The sequence below is a fragment of the Alosa alosa genome, chromosome 14, assembly GCF_017589495.1.
Source record: "Alosa alosa isolate M-15738 ecotype Scorff River chromosome 14, AALO_Geno_1.1, whole genome shotgun sequence".
NCBI lineage: Eukaryota > Metazoa > Chordata > Actinopteri > Clupeiformes > Clupeidae > Alosa > Alosa alosa.
In genome coordinates this window covers 7411804-7431510 of record NC_063202.1, presented here as the reverse complement: position 1 = coordinate 7431510, position 19707 = coordinate 7411804, and the positions used below count along the sequence as shown (strand labels likewise).

At 43.3% G+C, this 19707-nt stretch overlaps 1 protein-coding gene and 1 long non-coding RNA gene across 2 annotated transcripts; one reads left to right on the top strand and one right to left on the bottom strand.

The window, feature by feature from the left end:
* The first annotated feature begins 534 nt into the window (after positions 1 to 534).
* LOC125307177 lies at positions 535 to 9505 on the top strand. The gene is made up of 3 exons (XR_007195665.1): positions 535 to 614; positions 3103 to 3239; positions 8999 to 9505. It is a non-coding gene; the product is annotated as an uncharacterized LOC125307177 (long non-coding RNA).
* A 5011-nt stretch (positions 9506 to 14516) lies between these two features.
* Positions 14517 to 19324, bottom strand: irx5a (iroquois homeobox 5a). The gene is made up of 3 exons (XM_048263011.1): positions 18545 to 19324; positions 17140 to 17545; positions 14517 to 16659 (listed from the first exon to the last, which is right to left on the bottom strand). The coding sequence occupies exons 1-3, from the start codon at positions 18785 to 18787 to the stop codon at positions 15968 to 15970; spliced, it is 1341 nt and encodes a 446-aa protein (XP_048118968.1). The 5' UTR covers positions 18788 to 19324; the 3' UTR covers positions 14517 to 15967.
* Between the last annotated feature and the right edge of the window lie 383 nt (positions 19325 to 19707).

Below are 19707 nucleotides of genomic sequence, written 5' to 3'. Positions count from 1 at the left end.
CAAATGACAGCCCGTGTTTGTGTTAATAAGCGGGTTGCGAGAGATAGAAGGAGGAAGGAAGAGAGGGGGGTAGAGGGAGAAATGTAGTCGCAGACAGACACATGCCCCTAAACTATGATGTTTGGGTGGGAGCTAACGAGAGTGAGTGGCAAGGTCCTTAAAATGAAATCTAACCCAGCACCAAGGGCTTGGATTGTGGGTACAGGCCAAGTATCTTGTGTTCTGTCTCATAACACAAACCCTCCACACCCCCACACACACACACACACACACACACCCCCACACACACACACACACACCCCACACACCCCCATCCTCTGCAGCCTATCCAGTCCTGTCTTAGTTCCTCTCGTCGTCACCGCCCCAAACCCCAAACCTGCGTGGCCCCCTGTGGGCCCTCTCACACACACACACACACACACACACACACACACACACAGCGACTTCAAGCGTATCGCTAACACCTAATTGGGCCCGTGCATCAGTCGAACAAATGCCTGATTACCGTGTGGTGAGTCTTGCTTTCTCTGGTCCCCTTCAGCTCGCGCAGAGTTTACACACAAACAGAGCCCGGGCTGGAATTCAACCCCACAGCTGACCCTCCCTGCAGCCAGGTATGTCCTCGTGGTTCGTGCCGTCCTTGGGAACCAGAGACTCACGACATGTTAAAACCTGGAGCAGAGGTGTCTGCTACCTGCAAACATGGTTTTGGAAATTGAAGCAATTCGTTGAAGAAAAAAAAAAAAGATACAGTTTTCAGATGTCAAACAAAATTGCCTCTTGTTATGACAAGGCAATATGAACAGGTGTTGGATGACATTTGACTGTGGGAAATCTAAATGGAACTCCTGACAGAAAGAACGAAAGAAAGAAAGAAAGGAAGAAAGAAAGAGGGGATGAAAGAAAAGAAAGAAAGAAGTAGAAAACAAATTGCAGATGATAGATAGATAGATAGATAGATAGATAGATAGATAGATTACATTACATTACATTACATTACATTTGGCTGACGCATTTTTTAGCCAAAGCGACTAACAACATGGTAAACAGTTTAAGTTTTAGAGCAATACTCAACAATTTTAGGACAATTTAAAAACATTAGAGTACAGTAAGAATAAGTGCATCAGTGAGTGCTGTTTTTAACAGTTACTTGTCAGTTTAAGACAGCTGGTGAGTGCTAGGATCAGTAAGACTTGTTGTAAGTGTTGCTATGAGAGGAGATGTTCTCTAAAGAGCTGGGTCTTCAGGAGTTTTTTGAAAATGGAGAAGGATGTCCCTGCCCTTGTAGGAACTGGCAGTGTGTTCCACCAACGAGGATAGATAGACAGATAGATAGATAGATAGATAGATAGATAGATAGATAGATAGATAGATAGATAGATAGATAGATAGATAGATAGGAAAAAGAAAGAAAGAAAGATGAGTGCCCAGCTTACTTAAACAGCCCTTATTATCCCTCCTCCTCGGTGGCACTTTTCATGTCTGCATTAGCAGCAGCGCGTCCGCTCTAATGGGCCCTACAAGCCGAGTGGAGCTCTTTACCAGCACCTCATTGACCAACGTCCACGTCTACTAATGAAGCACAGAATTCACTCTCTCTCTTTCTCTCTCTCTGATGTTTTCTCTATTGATCATGGCACAACGCCTCCTAATAGGTCCCCCAGCACCTGTTCCCCACACAGGTACAGTGATTGATCAGTGCTGAGCACGCTGGATGGGCTGCAAGGCCGCGAGAGAGAGAAAGAGAGAGAGAGAGAGAGAGAGAGGCCGGGGACTGAAGAGCTACTGCGTAGCACTTAGCCCATACACCAGTGAGAGGGGGAGAGAGAGAGAGAGAGAGAGAGAGAGAGAGAGAGAGGCCTTACAGGCCGAGACTGAACACCTCTGCACGGCACTTAGCCCATACACCAGCAAGAGAGAGTGGGGGGGGGGGTATAGAGAGGGAAAGAGAGAAAGATGGGAGTGTTAAAAGTCAATAGCACAAAAACATGGGGGGAAAAACAGTAACGAGTTGAGAGGAGAAGAAAAAACAGAAAAGGGAAACAGGAAGGAGGGAAAAAGCTGAAGAATGTTTAAGGAAGAATAGAATTGGGTTGCCTTAACAGAAAAGTTTAAGAGAAAAAAGAGAGAAAATAAGATCCTGAAGTAAAATGCTGGCAGCGGACACTGACGTGATGGTGACAGATTTGAATATCTTCCTTGTTTGGCTTTAAAACACGTAACACTATAGCATGCAATAAAAGAGAGAGATGATCTGCACTTTTTAAACGCTATCGCTCATTCTGCAAGTGGAGATCACATATCACTGTGCTCTATTGCCAAAACATGGAGAGCAGAGCGGAGCCTTCCCGGCGAGAGTTTAAGTCGACTTATCTGTCTGTCTATCTGTGTATGTATCAATTTGAACTGAAGCCGAACTAGTTGAGTACACGGAGTTGTCATCCCCGCCACGTCTGTCAAACCCGAAAGTGAGGGTTATACAGCAAACACTCAGCATGTGTGTGTGTGTGTGTGTGTGTGTGTGTGTGTGTGTGTGTGTGTGTGTGTGTGTGTGTGTGTGTGTGTGTGTGTGTGTGTGTGTGTGTGTGTGTGTGTGTGTGTGTGTGTGTGTGTGTGTGTGTGTGTGTGTGTGTGTGTGTGTTTCTGTCTAAGAGAGAGAAAGACAGAGCTTCAGAGATAGCGAGATAGAGACAGAGAAGGGAATCACAAGAATGTTCTAGAAGTGTTGGGGCCTATCCCTCCCAATCCACAGGAGTGTACCCAGCCTGCAGACATTCACTTTAGCTTCATTGAATATTAATTATTCTGACAGCTAGACTTATTAATTATCCCTCAAGCAGCATAGCTCACTGGGCCATACAAAGCCCCTCTTTTTAATGTTACCAAGTGATTTGTGGTGTGAAGCATCTCTTTATTAAAGATGTGCATGTGTTTTTGGAGATGGATAGGAATGTTGTTTTTTGTCTCATTTTTTTTGTGTGCGTAACGGCAGCGAGATGTTTAAAGACTTATTATAAACTCGAGCCTCTATCTCGGGGGATCTTTGGAAACCGTGATAGCTGTCTGTCAAATGTTTTCATGCGCTGTATTTATTTTCCACAGCACAAATCACAGGAGTCGTTTCTGATACTATCGAGAAAAAGATGCCTGCGCCTACCCCCACCCGACCCCCCTACTGATGGGAGAACCTCTCAAAATGGTCAGGAGAAGGCCACATTTTAGAAGGGATTCCCTGGACGGTGAGTTAACTTTTTTTCGTACCCATTGTGACGTTAGATCATAAACTACACAATAGTAAATCTCAAGGGGTGCTGAAAGTTATCGGCAAACTTTTCTCACACGTCTGATGTGATTTTTTCTTGTGTGTCATCTTTGCTTCCCCTCACTTTATATGAGTGGGTTGACTTTTAGACTTGAGCTGTAGTCTTGGATGAGGATCTAGAGCAATCTGTTTTGTGGATCATCACAAAAGACATGAAGGTGCGGCGTCTCTTTGAGATTCCTACATGCTAATCCCCTAAGAGCCTGAAGGCCTCTGAAGAGGCCTATTGGAAGACAGTTTCAGTGTGTGTGTGTGTGTGTGTGTGTGTGTGTGTCTGGAGTTTCAAAGAACACCGTAAAGACATGACACATGACTCGTCTCTATATCTATCCTGTCAAAATGTCCCCTATATGATAAATGTCTATAACACCACATGGAAACGCACTGATTAAAACTCTCGAGCATAACGTAGCATAAATAAACAATAATGGGTGGGGATTTAATGGTGGACAGGTTCATCCAGGTCTTGTGTGATCTAGGAATGAGACAAAGAAACGACATAGAGATGCAGCACACATGGTACCAATGTGTCACTGTCTGGTCTCCGTGTCCCATCTTATGTCCTCTCTCTGTGTCATTGTACTACAAGGAAGCTCTTACGAGAAGGTCACACATTTTACTATTCGATCGATGGCCAGCAACTTACAAATCATACGTATTGATCACTGTAATCATCGCGCTGAATATGGGGCAGACTGTAAAATCACACGCACTTAGTCTTAATAGCCCACATTAAAGCAATTATGCGCGCAACTTACGGCCGACTTACAGTATGCATGCTATGCAGCCTAATTCATCTTTTTGTCTATTATCCCTGCAATTCCCATCGTAAATCACATCTCTTACGCACTATTGACTGGCGCAGGTGTAAGGGCCATGGAAGAGTCTTTAATTGCGCCAAGACCTTAAAGCTGGAGGCTAAAAGAAACTGAGGACAGTCAGAGCCACGCTAGGCCGAAAAAAGGCCCACATGACATAATACTGCTGGTTGGGGGCATTTTTTATATGTGTGTCAATACTTGTGATGTATTTACTAATGAAGAGGACAGCAGCGGAGTCGAGTCACTAATGAACGAGACGCATTTGCAAAGAGACGGACCACAGGTCAAGGACTGGAGGAGAGCCACTGTCCACAAAGGCGTGTGTGTGTGTGTGTGTGTGTGTGTGTGTGTGTGTGTGTGTGTGTGTGTGTGTATCCATCTTCTATGGCCTTCAAAAGAGAACTCCAGTGTCACTGGGAACACAGTGCCTGTGATGTTTGTCAAAGAAACAGAACACCTCCGAGACGCCAAATGAAATAAATAAAAGTGCTCCACATACACACACATTCTTTCTTTCTTGTCGTTTCCTCCTTTTTTGAAGAAGAAAAATCCATCAGGTTTACTCATGTGTACCTGCTGAAATATCAGTGCATTTCATGGTCAGCATGTTCTGTTGCAAGTCTGCCGCTCTTACTTCTGGTTTGAATAAATACGAATGCGATGACAGGCAATGCTGTTACCATTGGATATGGCCAAGTACAACGCCCACCACACACACACACACACACACACACACACACACACACACACACACACACACACACACACACACACACATACACACAGAGACACACACACCACACACACACACATACACACACCACACGCACACACACACACACTTCCCCCCTCTTCTCAGCCTTCTGCCTGGATTAGGCCCTTCTCTCAGTACGCCAGCAGATATGTAAGCAACACTCTTATTAAAATTCCACCGAGGCCCGCTGCTGAAGAAATTGTGCATATTTATGGTGAAGGACAAGTGGGATTAGAGCTTTTATAGGAATGTTCAAACAGATAAAAATTTCTTTATCTTTTCGAGGAAACTATTCAGTGTCACTAATAATAACTCTAAATTGCTAGAAGGAGTCGCAAGTGGCGTGGTATGCAACTGCCTTAAGGTTTTCCTTTTGTTTTGATATTTATTTCTGTGGCAGATGGTGCACTGCGCTGCATTGCGTTGTGATGCACGAGTAAGATATTTAAAAAACCTACAGTGCCGTGCTCAACTGAACAGTTGAGACGTTTTTAGACATGCTGAATTTCCGATACACACAGACAGAGGATGATAGATACAGAGGAAACTAGCATGAGACTATTGTGTATGCAGTCTTATTGTGGAAATGAAATGGATTGTAGAGCAAAACACTCATTCAGAGAGATCATTTTTAAACACTCTTTTTACCATGTGATTATTCAGTCTTTTGTTTAATAACCACTTGCGCTTTTCTATTTTCATCCAGATTAAGATGAAACGCGTTCATGTAAAATTTATCGGAGATTATCTGCATATTCCGATGCCCTTGATTGGGTTGCAGTCTGTGCTCGGGGAAAGAGAAATGAAAGCAATATCGCAGGCGCCGCGCGCTGCGAATCTTAATGTATTTTGCTCTTCCATTTTGACGAATGCATTTCATCTTTTTCCATCAGACTGAATAAGGTTATCACAATCAGCACACTCCACCCCCCCACCAGCCCCCACAACTCAACACCACCACCCCCCCCACCCTCTCCTCTGCCCTCCACCTCAGCCTGTCAAACCCAAAGAACAAGAGTGTGCATTAAATAAATCTTTAAAGAGCCGTAAGTGCTAACATTTAACGTTTAACATTTATGAGTAAACGCCAGAGCGAGCTGAGCAGAGGCAGGCCTCAGAACAAGGATAAAAAAGCCTTCAGCCCAGCGCAGGGCTATGAGGCCGATATCCTCGGTGTGAACAAACTGTGTGCGGTGTAGGCCCTGCCATGTGAAATGGCGCACTTAAGAAAAAGTCAGCGATCGCGAGCAAACCAAGATTGTTGGGGGGGTTTTTGTCCGTTGGTGTCGGGCCTCTGCCGTGGATCTTATGTCATCAAAAAAAGCTCATTATCTAATGTTACACCCTCATACGGTGCAATCTACATTCCGTACCACATCATCCGTAATTGCTTTCATCGGTTTATTGTGTGAAACGAAGGCCTTTGAAGTATTTAGAGGCCCAACCTAATGAATCTGTGAAAAGCGCAAACTGGGTGGTGCGGGTGTGGTGGTACACGGAGGTCCGATGGGGAAAACGTGCAACAATGCATTCTTCAGTTGCCAACACCAGAGAATAAGTGAGGACTTAATCAACCACAATTACCCAAAGAGAGAAGTAGGAGGGTGGGTGGTGGGTCTGAGTGTGTGTGTGTGTGTGTGTGTGTGTGTGTGTGTGTGTGTGTGTGTGTAGTGGGGGTGGTGGTGGAGGCAAGGGGTGCAATGGAGTGTAAACATCTACACAATGTTAGGCTCTGATTTGTGGGAGCGTGGTGTGTGTGTGTGTGTGTGTGTGTGTGTGTGTGTGTGTGTGTGTGTGTGTGTGTATATGGAGTTGCTGGCGGTTGGGACTGTGTGGTGGTTGGGGTGGTGTGTGGGAGGGGTGGTTGGCTTATTTAGCAAATATGCAGAAGTGCTTTTGACCCCGTGGCGACCGCTTGGATACGACCCTCGCCCTCCCCCCGTAAGTCGTTAATCATCGTGGTGAATGGGAGCGATGCTTATGTGGACGCCGAAGAATGGAACAGTTCTCCGCCGGCCTGCTCTCATTTCACAACATGCCGTTTGTTTTCGTCAATAGTATGTGTTCATGTCCATGTTTTAATGAATTCATTGGTTGCCTTTGTTGTTTCCGCTGCCTTTTTTTGGGGTCTTCCGGGTACTAGGGAGAGAAGGAGGGAGAGAGTGCCAGCGCGCGAGAGAGAGAGAGAAGAGGAGAACAAGAGAGAAAGGGAGAGAGAGAAGGGAGGAAGAAAGAGAGAGAAAGACAGAGTGATCGAGCGAAGGGAGAGCTATCTGGTTACTGGTAGCTTTTCCCACAGACTGATCAGAGGCTGAAAGCTGAGAACATGTGTCCCTTGCAAGAGGTTTACTCCCATTTTGGGTTTAACCTCTTATTAAACTGTCCTTTGTGCCGGCTCTCTCCTGGCATTGCCCCAGCTACATTCATACCCAACCCCCGGGTCAGGGAGGTTAAGGGGTAAAGGAGGGGCTCTTAAGATCATACCACCACCGCCTCGCTGTAGTTGCCAGATCTGTGTGGCACGTCACCCCCAATGGAAGAAGTATATACTACAACAGTTTGATGAGCAGTGAGGCAATAAATTCATTAATCATCATTTTATGCCTCATCAAACACTTTGCCAGCCCCCCTCCATGGGAGTTACACAAATTAGCCACTGAAAAAGCAGTAATTTTAGTCCAGCTAGGTAAGTGCTTTTTGATTGCCTTCGTGAACAATGCTTCCCTTGACAAGCTAATAAATCAGATCTCTGTGAAAAACCTGAAGTGTAGTGAGTGGGAACAACGGCGGCCGATTTCAGACCCGCCAAAAACAAAAGCGACTGCACGGGACGAGGACCCCCCTAATGAAGCGGCGGGGCCCTTTTTTGTGAGTGTGTTTGATTAATTTCCCTTAATTTCTTAATAAGTAGACAAGAGGTACAAAGGGTAAAGGTAAGCGAGCTGAATTTTGATTACAGGCAGGATGAGGAGAGTTGGCTGGGAACGGACCACATGGCCACTGGTTGGTATGGGATTAGACCTCATTAGGATGAAGTTTTAATTGAGACTGCTCTGTTCCAGGCGTGACTGCATATTAATTACATGACAAATGTTGGTTTTGGAGAGAGTCCTTCTCGGGTACCCATGGAGAAACTGGGCAAAGATATTCCTGCATCTTTCTCTCCCTCCTTTTTTTCCCTTCCTCTTTTTGGCTTGTGTCGTTTGGCTGCCAGGTGAGACACATGCACAGGACATCTCTCCCAGATGGCTGTTTTGTAAGGGGCCAAAGAATTACCCATTAGACTGGAAATAGCACTTTTAGTGAAAATGAGGTCAATCGATTATTTGAGCTCAGTCTGTCGCTAATTAGTGTTCTTGGGAGTAACAGGTATTAGCCGTGGTGGCAGGAGCATGCGAGGGCACAGCGGAGGCCTGCACTGGGGGCAGTAGGAGAGGGCAGCGACCGGCCTGCACGCTGGGGGCAAGAGAGAAGGGGGCTCTTTATCTGTTTAAAGTGCTTCACTGATGAGATTACCTATTCCGCTTGGCTGTAAACCATCGCCTAATAAGAAAGCAGCCTCAGCCAACACCCTCGTTGGCAGAGAGCCAGCAAGTAGGTTTTTTTTTGTTTTTTTTTTTAAAGCTTCTTACACCTGTGCTTACACATACACAAATATAAAACATGCACACACAAGTGTTATCACATAGATTTTTCTTCATTGCTTTATTAACCCAAAATATGTCGAGCAAAACACAAGACAAAAAAGTGCTAACCAGAAATATGTTTCAACACAGTTACCTGCATTACATTCTGTATCTTATCAGCAACTCACCTGCGCAGGGGTTGCGGAAAAAAGCTGACATGGAGGTAGCCCACTGAGTTCCGCCCCTGGAGCCTGGTGATTGGCTGACCTCTATGCTGCATCACCAGGTGGCGCTTCTCGAACAGCAATTGGCACGTAGGCCATGTAATACACCCAGGCATTGCCTCTACGTGTGTGTGTGTGTGTGTGTGTGTGTGTGTGTGTTAGAAGGGATCTGGGCCTATAATGCTGAGACCAAGTTCAACACACATTCCTTTCCCTTTCATTATCAACCTCTTCACACCTCTCTTCTGCAGCTCAAAATAACCAAGCCAGGAAAAGAAAGAAAGAAAGAAAGAAAGAAAGAAAGAAAGAAAAGTGACCACCAGCTGTTTACCTCCATCTTGGGAGCTGAGCCAATTATGTGAGTGCCCATTTGCATCCATCAAATTGAAGGCCTCAAAATAAAATACATCCTGGAGGAGTGTATGTTGTTATGTTGTGTTCGGCCTCGTCCAGCCAACAACAGCACACAGAGAAGTACACCGAGAGAGAGAGAGAGAGAGAGAGAGAGAGACGTGAAGAACGACCCAAGAAGAAAACGCGTGCACAGGACCTGCCTGTCTCCGTGCTACCCAGCACACTGCATGTGATCCGCGTCCCTCCACTGTCCCCTAGGTGAGTGACAGGTAATGGCAACCCTTCCGTCCTTTCCTTTCCTATCTGCTGGAGACACCCATCAGCGGCGTGGTCATTAGGACAAATATCTATGCCCTAATTTGGAGCAGATGTTTGGAAGAAAGGGATCATTTAAAAAGGCCAAATGTAAATAAACAGTCGGGTGGCTTGTAGCCTCACCCCCCTTCCTTTCTCGGGCCCTCTGAAGTCTCCCAAAGAAAACACTTCATCAATCTTCATCAGAACCATTAAGATTGTAATAATATGAGGCCCTTATCTTAGCAGGGCTGCTGTGTGACTTTGACAACTTTTGCCTGAATCTGACAGAAATGTGATCCCCAAATGTACAGACCATTTTCAGCAGAGGTGCAATATTTCAGTTGTAAAAATGTCATGGACAGTATAAATGGAGTATAAAGTTGACCATTTTTAAAAATATATATCTGCGTGTTCAGTTTGTATATGTAAATTATTTACCAGTCAAATATTATTCAGACACACTTTAATACAATGAAGTTATTTTCAATAGCCTACAATTTTATTAATTGGTTTGCAGTTTGTCAGCAGAAGGTAACCACGCTAAACATTTCCAACCAAAACCAATTTACTCTCTCTGTCTCATTTTATGTGTGTGTGTGTGTGTGTGTGTGTGTGTGTGTGAGAGAGAGAGAGAGAGAAAGAGAGAGAGACAGAAATGTTCCATTTGCTGGAAAATTAATCCTATTTTATGATACAGAAATCTACAGATATGTACACCATATGCATGTTTTGTTTCATTTTTATGAAAGGTATAGACCAAGGGCAGTAATGCCACTACTTGCCCTGTGAACTGTTGTGAATGTTCAGTAGTAAAAACTCTACTTTTATTTCAACCGAATTGCATTTGATGAAGAGTCCATGAATACTGAATAAATCCATTGCATGGTGTGCCAATGTAAAGGCATAGCCCACCATCATAAGCAGAACCAGAACTGCTGGAAATGAACTCGGTGTCTGAGCTTGTATTGCATTTCTTATAACGGAAATGAAAGGGATGAATTTTGCAGATATTTCATAAAATTCACAGTGGCGTTTACAAGGTAGTCTGTGGTTTATGTGGTCATACATCCACAAGTTATAAAGACCATTAGCGCCACGCTCTCTTTGAAGTCAGCCCACCTGAAAAGCAAACCAATGGTTTCAAAGTCATTTTCAAATGCAGATTGAATTTAAGCATCTTAGACCCCAAAGCGGCTACTCATTTTAGAATAGCCCTCTGTGTATCATTCTCTGTTAAATTTCTTTGTTTAATAAGAAAAAAAATGTTTTATTTATCTGTGGAGGTCTCACTTAAAAACACCAGACAGCTGAAAATTACACGTGTAATGTGTCCCTTGAGAGTAGCAAAAAACAGCCTGTGAAGTCCCGGTAACGTGGGGGTAAATAGTAGTAAATCACCTTCTGTCACTTCAGCTGGGTCGACGTACAATGTGTTCCACTTTACTTTTGAAAGTTCATTTAACGCGAACAATTTATAAGTGCTAAAAGCGCAAGTGACACTGTAGAGCTCCTTTGCCCGTGCCTGATCGTTCACGGCGTCGGAGCAATTTTTACTAACGATGAAAAAAAATCAGCCGTCAAACAAGCCCGGACACCTATGCCATTTTAGAGGGGAAAGGGGCCAATTTGTGAAAATGATTCCTTGAGCAGCGTCACAGCTCTAGCTATGGCACCGTGCGCCACTCAGAGAGCACACTCACACAGATCAGAAAAAAAAACAGCTGGGCTGAATTTTTAGCACCCATAATTAATTAAGAGGCCTCTCAATGGGATCTGATGATTAAATAAAGCAAAGGCGATATTCCCAGCATGCGTTAGGGATGGGACCATTCCACTTTGAGCTTTGTTATCAAGAAGTAGGGGGCGTGACGTCTACTTGGAGCAAGCTGATCAAAAATCCCTTTTTTTCGTGACATATGCCACAACGTTGTGTTTGAGAGCTCTCACAAAGGCAGCATTATCAGCTTCGTGTTTGGGGAAAGCTGGGTTCCTGATTTTTTTGTATTGTTTGCTTAAACCAACTAAGTTGGCAAATGAGACGACATATTGTTCACGTCAGAGGAGGAGAAGGGAAGAAAACAGACGGTTCTGTATTTGGCTACACTTGCTCTGCTGAAGCTCACAGATGTCCCAGCGCATAATCTAGGCAGGTCAAATAAAATGGTGTCCTTTTACACGTTCGAGCTGAATTTGATTCTACTCAGCTGGAGTTTGGTCTGATGTGCGTGATCTTGTTGTAGGCAGTCGCTTGTTATTTGGCGGGTCATTTCTGTAATCCATTTCGGGACATACAGTATATTTAACGGCTTTTTCGCAACGCTTTTATCAACAGGTTTAGGTTACCATTGCTTGGATCGCAATGGATGCCACATTGGCCTTGAGGAGGTGCAAGCCTGACCAAGTATGCACAGTTCAGCAGCAGCAGCAGGTGTAATTTTCACAGCCTTGGCTTGAGGATTACCGACATTATGAATCCCCTCTCTCTATTGATAGGACAGTTGTTAAAATGCAGACATTCAGAATAGAAGACACGATAAAAATATTTTCACGGTTTTCTTGAGGTAAATGGACAGCTACATATGCACGAACGCGCGCTCGCGCGCATACTCTCTCACACACACACTCTCTCTTACTCACACACGGGCGCGCACATACACGCGTGCACACAGGACTCTACATTGTGGTTTCACCTAAATAGATATTTTAATCTGAGAAGCACTTCCGACAAAATAATGTTGGTTTTCCATTGGGTCTCTTTCATGGCCATGGTACAGAATATTTAAGGCGATGACATTTGACTTTTCGGCAATGGGCCTAGTCAAGCAACAACAGCAAGTTAGAGTAGGCCTATCTATAAATGTAGGCCACTTTTTTTCTCGTAATGGATGCCTACCAGGGCTTTTGTCTTATTGTTCTATCAAAACGTGGAACGTTTGGTAAATATCTGTAAGTAGTATCCTTGTGATATTTTCTCTCTTACAAGTGGACCTTAAACCTATAGTGTTGCCATAGACATTGCACTAGTCTATGAAACGATATTCTGGTGTAAAACGTAGTGTGTACAAACACCGCGCATTGATCTGTCTGTAACCCTGTACTAATGACCGTTTTTTGTTTTGGATATCCTGAAATTCTTGGAGATATTTGGAGGTTGGCTGATGAAATAGAGCAGCCCAAATCTACAGTGTAGCCTAAAGTATGTGCACGGCGGGTGTATTCTTTTGTATGAGCAGATGGTGCTTCGTTTGAATGGAATATGTCCATTAGTTATGCTAGTTTCATTCGTAGTCACCAAATAGATTCACAACTATACCAAAGCAAATATACAATGAACAAAATATTCTGCAACACAATAAACACCATACATTAAAACGTTATATTTTTCCAGAGGTAGTGTAGGCTACGTCCGTTTACTTGCTGTTCACGAAATAGCTAAAACAGAACAGGCGCACTGAATTGATAGCCATTCTCCAATGCCTGGATTGGAAAGCTGTCAACGAATAGTTTCTGCATTTCCCCCCTCGCTGCCGAGACTTCTCTATTCTTTTTCCACACGTGGGAACTGTCTCTCCCTCACTTAACATTCTCACACCGTGTCCATGCATTGCTTCGGAACAATGAGCCAGTAAGCCATTCAGCTGGAGGAGAACTGAGAAAGAACAGTTGTGCTCCTGGATCATTGCTAAGCTCGCCCGTACTACCGTATTCACAAGTGACAAAAGATTGGACATTCAGGCGGCTTGTGTCAGGCGGCTCTGCACAGCTAAATATGTCTGATAAATCAAGCTTTAAAAGATGAGAATTTTATTTCTGCTAGTCTTACGCGTTTGTAAATATAAGGGTCAACGTTTCCATTATTATTATTATTATTATTATTATTATTATTATTATTAATAATAATAATAATAATAATAATAATAATAATAGCCTAGTCTATTGTCATCATCGAATCAAGCTGATACAGTTCGGAAAAGGCTTTGAAAAATGGTGGGGTGTGTGCTATAGTGAGATTATAGGTTATATAAAATAAATATAACTGCTGAAATACTACGTTATACGCTTAACAGTATATGTATTTGTGTGATTCAATGTCACCAACCATAATGATGACGCTGATTTATTAGGCCACGTCTTTTTTAAAGCAATGGGCATGTTAACTATTCTGCACTTGGCGTGTGTTTGGTTGGTGGTGGGTTAGGGGGTCTCCATTTTTTGACATATCAGGCGGATAAATGTTTGCTTATCTGGATATGGGTCATGTATTCCTTCTGATCTCAGGGACAATTTATTTACTGGTGTGTAGATGTTTCAATTCCTCCCCTTTTAAAGCAGCCGACTCTGGGCCCGTTGTTGCCTGCCTGCGCGGGGGCAGTGCATCGAATGTTTCAATTCCTGGAGGGATCAGGAAAGAAAAACATAATTATGCTATTTAGCCGGCTGATGTGGTGCAGTGTTAGCTCCGTGCAGCCCGCTCCGACACATTAAAAATAGAAGCCCCCTCTCCTCTCCTCTCCTCTCCTCCCGCGCCGAGGCGAATAGAGGACATTAGAGCCGAGGGAATTAGATGAAACCCAGGGGAGTTTTCAACTCGAGTGCGTAAAGTAAACTATAGAGATTAATGATATAACCCCAAACCAGAGCAAGCTGCCTCACCGCATTGCGCCTATTGTTACTGCTGCCATAACAGGTCTAACAACGACAATAAAAATTCATTTAAATAACAAAGCAAATAATTATTATAGATATTGTTCCGACCATTCTGAAAGCTATGTGAACAAAAGCACGATTCGATGCTAGTTTTTGTTTGTGCTGTTGAAGTGTAAAAAAAGAGTCTGAAAAAAAGAGAGAACAATATTGGAGCCGCTTGCATTTCCCTGAAAACCTCAAGGACTTTTCTCTCACATGCGACATGATGAATTAAAACATAATTAAATAGGCCTATGAATTATCTAGTAAATTAGCACGTCTTAATAATTCTGAATGCAATCAGTAGCCAATAGTGAATTTAATGCATTTGCATTTCACATCAAACAACAGCAAATATCAAAATATCGTGACAAACTAGGCTACATAATAATAATACTGATAATAATAATACTACTAATAATAATATTAATAATTATATTATTATTAAAACTTGGTAGTGATAAGTGGCGAATTTCCATATTCAAATCCCACAGTCATTAGGCCAGTGGCTGAGTAGGCCAAATTAGTTTTTAATGCCGGGAATTCTTGCTTTCTGATTATTCTGTAAATCGTCGATACGCAAGGTGTATTTGATCAATTCGTCAATAACGAACGGATTTTTGAGGAATCGAAATAAACATGTATGCCTCCCCGCAGTGCAGTGTGGTTTGGGGAACTGACGCCCTTTGGGTGTTGCATGACATTGCCCCTCCAACCGCTATTGATGCTAGCCCAATGTGTCGTGTATCCTGAAGAGGCAGCCTTTGCAATGTCCGATTAAGAGTAACCCCTTTAAATTAAGAGCAAGTCTGACACCTACCTGCGGAAATGGGAAGAGTTTTAAAGCCGAGCTCTGGGCCCTGCAGTTCTACCAGTGGGACATTTTTACTGGTCATGGCACCTTGGCCACAGTTCTTGAAATCATCAGCGTTTTAATATTCAGTGCACCATTACGACTCTCCTACCATTAATGATATAACAAACCCCTTATGCTCCAAAGCCTACTCTGATGCCATAAACGCACTGACGCGCCCTTCTAACAGCATTGCCACGCCTTGGCAATCGTAATGAGGTCTAAATTTGGCATAAAATCGAACTCATTACCCGAGTTCGCCACCTGATTGCTTTGCATAAAACACGACGCGGTTAACGTATAATTGGGTTAAATGAGTGCTTGACAGTTTTCTTCGCCGGTGTTGTATTGTAGTCATATCAATATTCACCTGCAGAAAATATTTTGCTAATTCACTGATGAGGAAGTAATTAGCCTTTTCTGGTAAACAAAACAACAAATACCAGTCTTGTCACAATACTGCAGATCATATTAGGTCATGATTGCCTGTCTGCTTTGATGTGGCTAGTGATACATGTATTGCAGAACAGTTGCTCAACTAATTAACCCATAGGTTTCGTGACGCGCATGCCCTAAACCGACTGAATGTTCATCCATGAACGTCTTTACAGAGTGCAAGTTCAATGCACGCTTGATGTTTTCTCTAGAATGTATCTTGTCTGAGTCTGAGGTACTGTAGACAATGAATAATATTCTCCCCAAAGCAATCGCTGCACACGTGTATTTTTTTTTTCATAATTTACTTCAAAGATAGTGTATTGTCCATTTTAAATACAAAAATGCTACATTAAATATACATTAGTCTTTAATACAAATAGACTCAGGCGGCTGCAGCGATTAAGACAATTCTTAGTTGTTACATCTTTTGGATTAACCATTCAGAAACTAAGATTTGAGGGTAAGCATTTACTGAGAAAATAACTGTCCTCAGAATTTTCTTTAACAGTATAATTATTTCTTGCTTCTCCTTTTTTATGCAACCACAAATAATAATAAATAATAGTCCGGGTGACTGGGGAGTAATCCAGTATTAAATGTTTGACATACCTTTCTTTAGTTCATAAGGGGAGTCTTTACAAAGATCTACCTGTGTTTGGCTTCTGAGTTTGCTCTCTCTTACCAGAGCCTCGGCCCTGTTTAATACAGTCTGGTTTAATCCATTGAAGTGTGGCGTAGAGCCCGTGTTGGATCCGTGATTGCTGTGAAGATGTCCAAAAGTGCCATAGTTCGTATAACCGGGGTAAAAGGGGGAGGTGTAGTAGATGGGCCTGGAGAGAACCGTGCTATTTGGGAGGGGACATTGGGATGATGATCGAGATGGCGACGCAGCGTTGGTCGCGATTACTGTGCTTTGACCCATCACCGTGGCCTGCGGGCCCTCGCTGCTGCCTTTACACCTGTCTGAGGATGTCGCGATCTCGGCTAGAGACCAAAGTTTCGGTTTGGGGGCTGACGGGGGCGAATGGATAACAGACGTCACGTTGCTGTTCACTGTGCTCGGTGCGTGGCCCAAATCTGACTGCTTCTCTTGCGCAATGATCTCATTCCCCCGAGGCACAGTAGACGGGGAGGAGGTGGTGGGCTTAGCCGACTCGGGCAGCAGTTCCGTCCGGTCCTCTGACTCTTTTAATTCCGTGTTGGTTAAAAGAGGATCCATTTCCTTCACATGACTTTCATCTTTGAATCTGTCGCAAATGTCCCCTGGGTTTATCAGTTTATTGTCTGCAAAAACACAAACAAATAGAAAGTGTTAAAATTGTAAAATTCTGCACGTTTTGACATGCATGTTTGATGTATTGAAAATAACATCTGAAAAACAAACAAAGCAAAGCAAAATAAAAAAAAAAAACTCTGGCATAGGGCTATTATTTCATATGAATCATATCAATAAAGAGAAAAAGGACCGTAAAATAAGTAAACAATGTGATATGGGTTATAATGGCAATAAAGCAATCATGATAATACTGGAGGCATAATGCAAAGATTGTGGCCTCATTATTCAGCCCAAGATAAATGGACTGCAAACACTATACGTCACCAGCAATTCTCAGCCCACAAGAAGTCAAATTAGGGGAGTTCAAGGTGATTATTATTTAAAGCAATTGTCCCATTATAAATAATATACCACCATTAACCAGCAATCAATTTTGCGCCCTGAGTGGAAACGACTGCGATGAAAAATTGATGATTTTTTCTACACACCCGACTCAGTATCTGTCGAGTCTCCCTTGTCTGAAGGCTTGTTAGGCTCGTCGTCGTCGTTTTTCTCCAGATCAATGTTCTCATCCTCTTCCTCGTCCTCGCTCCGGTTCCGAGGTGTCCAGGTCATCTTGTTTTCTTTCTTTAGCCTCCTCCTGGCGTTGGCGAACCAGGTGGACACTTGAGTGAGGGTCATTTTGGTGATAATGGCCAGCATGATCTTTTCACCCTTGGTGGGGTACGGGTTTTTCCGGTGCTCGTTAAGCCACGCTTTGAGTGTGGCAGTGGCATCCCGAGTCGCGTTCTTTCGGTAAGCAGGGTCACCATACGGATAGGAACCCAAGGGAGCAGCGTACGGGTGATAGCCTATCGAACCAGCCATGCCGGAGGTGTGATCGTAGGGCGAACTCTAGAATAGAAAATATTTTTTTTTTCAGCTTAAATCGCCATTTCTAAAATAGGAGAAGGCAGTGTACACTTTGACATGACCCTGTGTTTCCCTACAGTACAAACTCTTACACTCACCACACACACACACACACACGCGCACGCACACACACACACACACACACACACACACACACACACACACACACACACACACACACACCACACACCACACCACACCACACACAGGTTGCATGCAAAGTAAACAAAATATATGCAAGCATGATCACAGCAGGTATGAATTGGATAAAACACTTTTATCCAGGCTTAAATCATAATGCAATTTTATGACACATGGGTTTGAGATTTGTAGGCCTATTTTTAACCATACATATGATGATTTTATATTGTCATAAGTTAAGCATTAACTATTTTTTTTACTTGAGCAAAATATTAACAGTAAAATTCACTATGAACAGAATAATCTATTTCTAGCTTAGACGTTCTTTAAATTGATACACGTATTTTTTCCCAGATGTTGGGATAAGTGTGTAAAAATATATTTGCATGAGGTCAAAACAAATATGTATTTTCCTTTAGAATTAACTGAAAACATGAACGCACTGGGCATGGTCCTGTGGTTCCTATTACTGGTCGCTTTCTTGCGGTGATTAATAATAACACAAAATGTGCGTATGTCGTTTACAGCAGACAAGGTGCATTATGCAAAAATGCAAGGATTCAACAAAGATCTCACTGAAGTTTGTAGTTTTGCTATATCATTGATATCAATTTATCAATACTAATTAATTATTTGTGTCAAATCCTTACTCGTAGTCTCTGTAGAACACACGCATTGAGCAAAACACAATGCTATATGGGGGAAATGACAATATTTAGACGACATGTTCGCTATTATTCTACCTAAATCGCAAACACATTCGGATAACAAAAACCATGACAAAGTTTTTCATACTTTTTGTTGTCCAAATGATCAAACTGATCGTTCGACCACACTCACCACATATGAAGTAAAGGTGGCAGCCGCCGCTGCGTCTGCACTGTACGGCAGATGGGAATTGTAGCCAGGCGAAGCGGTGGTAAACGCAGTAGATCCGGCATAAGGAGCAAAAGCAGACCCCGAGGATGATCTTCCAAGTTCCTCCGTTCGGGGTCCCGAAATCACGCTGGTACTGTACGCCGGACACGAATACAGTGCCAGGGAAGCGGATGGCTGATACAAGTAACCCTGAGGATACGCCATCGTGAAACCCCGAAAAAAAAGCCACTTACTTGCGCACGTTCCCTTCTATTCTCACATGCACTCTCCGTGCTCAGTCATAGAGTCTTGAATCAACAGACTCACGTCTGTCCCCTTTCGATGTGATTGCAGTTTAAAATGAAAATACCAACGAGCACATAAGACTTTAAACGTGTTAACTGGTCGTTGTCAGCAGTTCGGCTGGTCGCTTGTGTTTGCTTTTGCTTTTTTGGTCTTGGTCCCTTTTTCCTTCTAGCTCACTTGCTGTCTCGCTCTCTCGTGCCGTGCAGAAGTTTTTTGCCTTCAGATGGGGGCTTTGCTTGGGAAAATGTCCTGCCAGGATGCTAAGTTGGAAATTGAGGATTCTGACGCCTACTACGTGCTTCACGCTCCTCCTCTTGGGGTGTAGTCATCGAAGGAAAAGGCAAGCTTATGCGGGGCTACCACAGCCCTGCCTAAATCGATTCTCTCTCTCTCTCCCTCTCTCTCCACCCTATTTTTTCTTCTAACAAGCCTCATTGCTTTAGACTCAAGTGCGCCAGCCCCTGGATGTCGATCTCATGCGAGTCAGTAGATCAACTCCAACTTTCCTCATTTTCTAAATACATGAAGCCGTCACTTTCACACTTGATTAATAACAAATGGGCTGTTGTCTGCCAGGACGCGCTTGCCAAATACGAGAGGAAAAACCGCTCCATGTACAACATGATGGTTCGTCGTCTTGCAGGTTTTTACTGCGTACATGCGCTCATTTTGTCATTATTTTAAAACACGCATTTCATAAATAATTACTTATAATTAATCTGTCGACTTTTATATTGTGTGATTTTTTGGTACCTTACCAAATAATGTGCTATTATAGAATCGTGTTATTTGTTCTCGACATTCTTTGAAATCGCTAAGTGGGAAGCTTGTCGGATGGT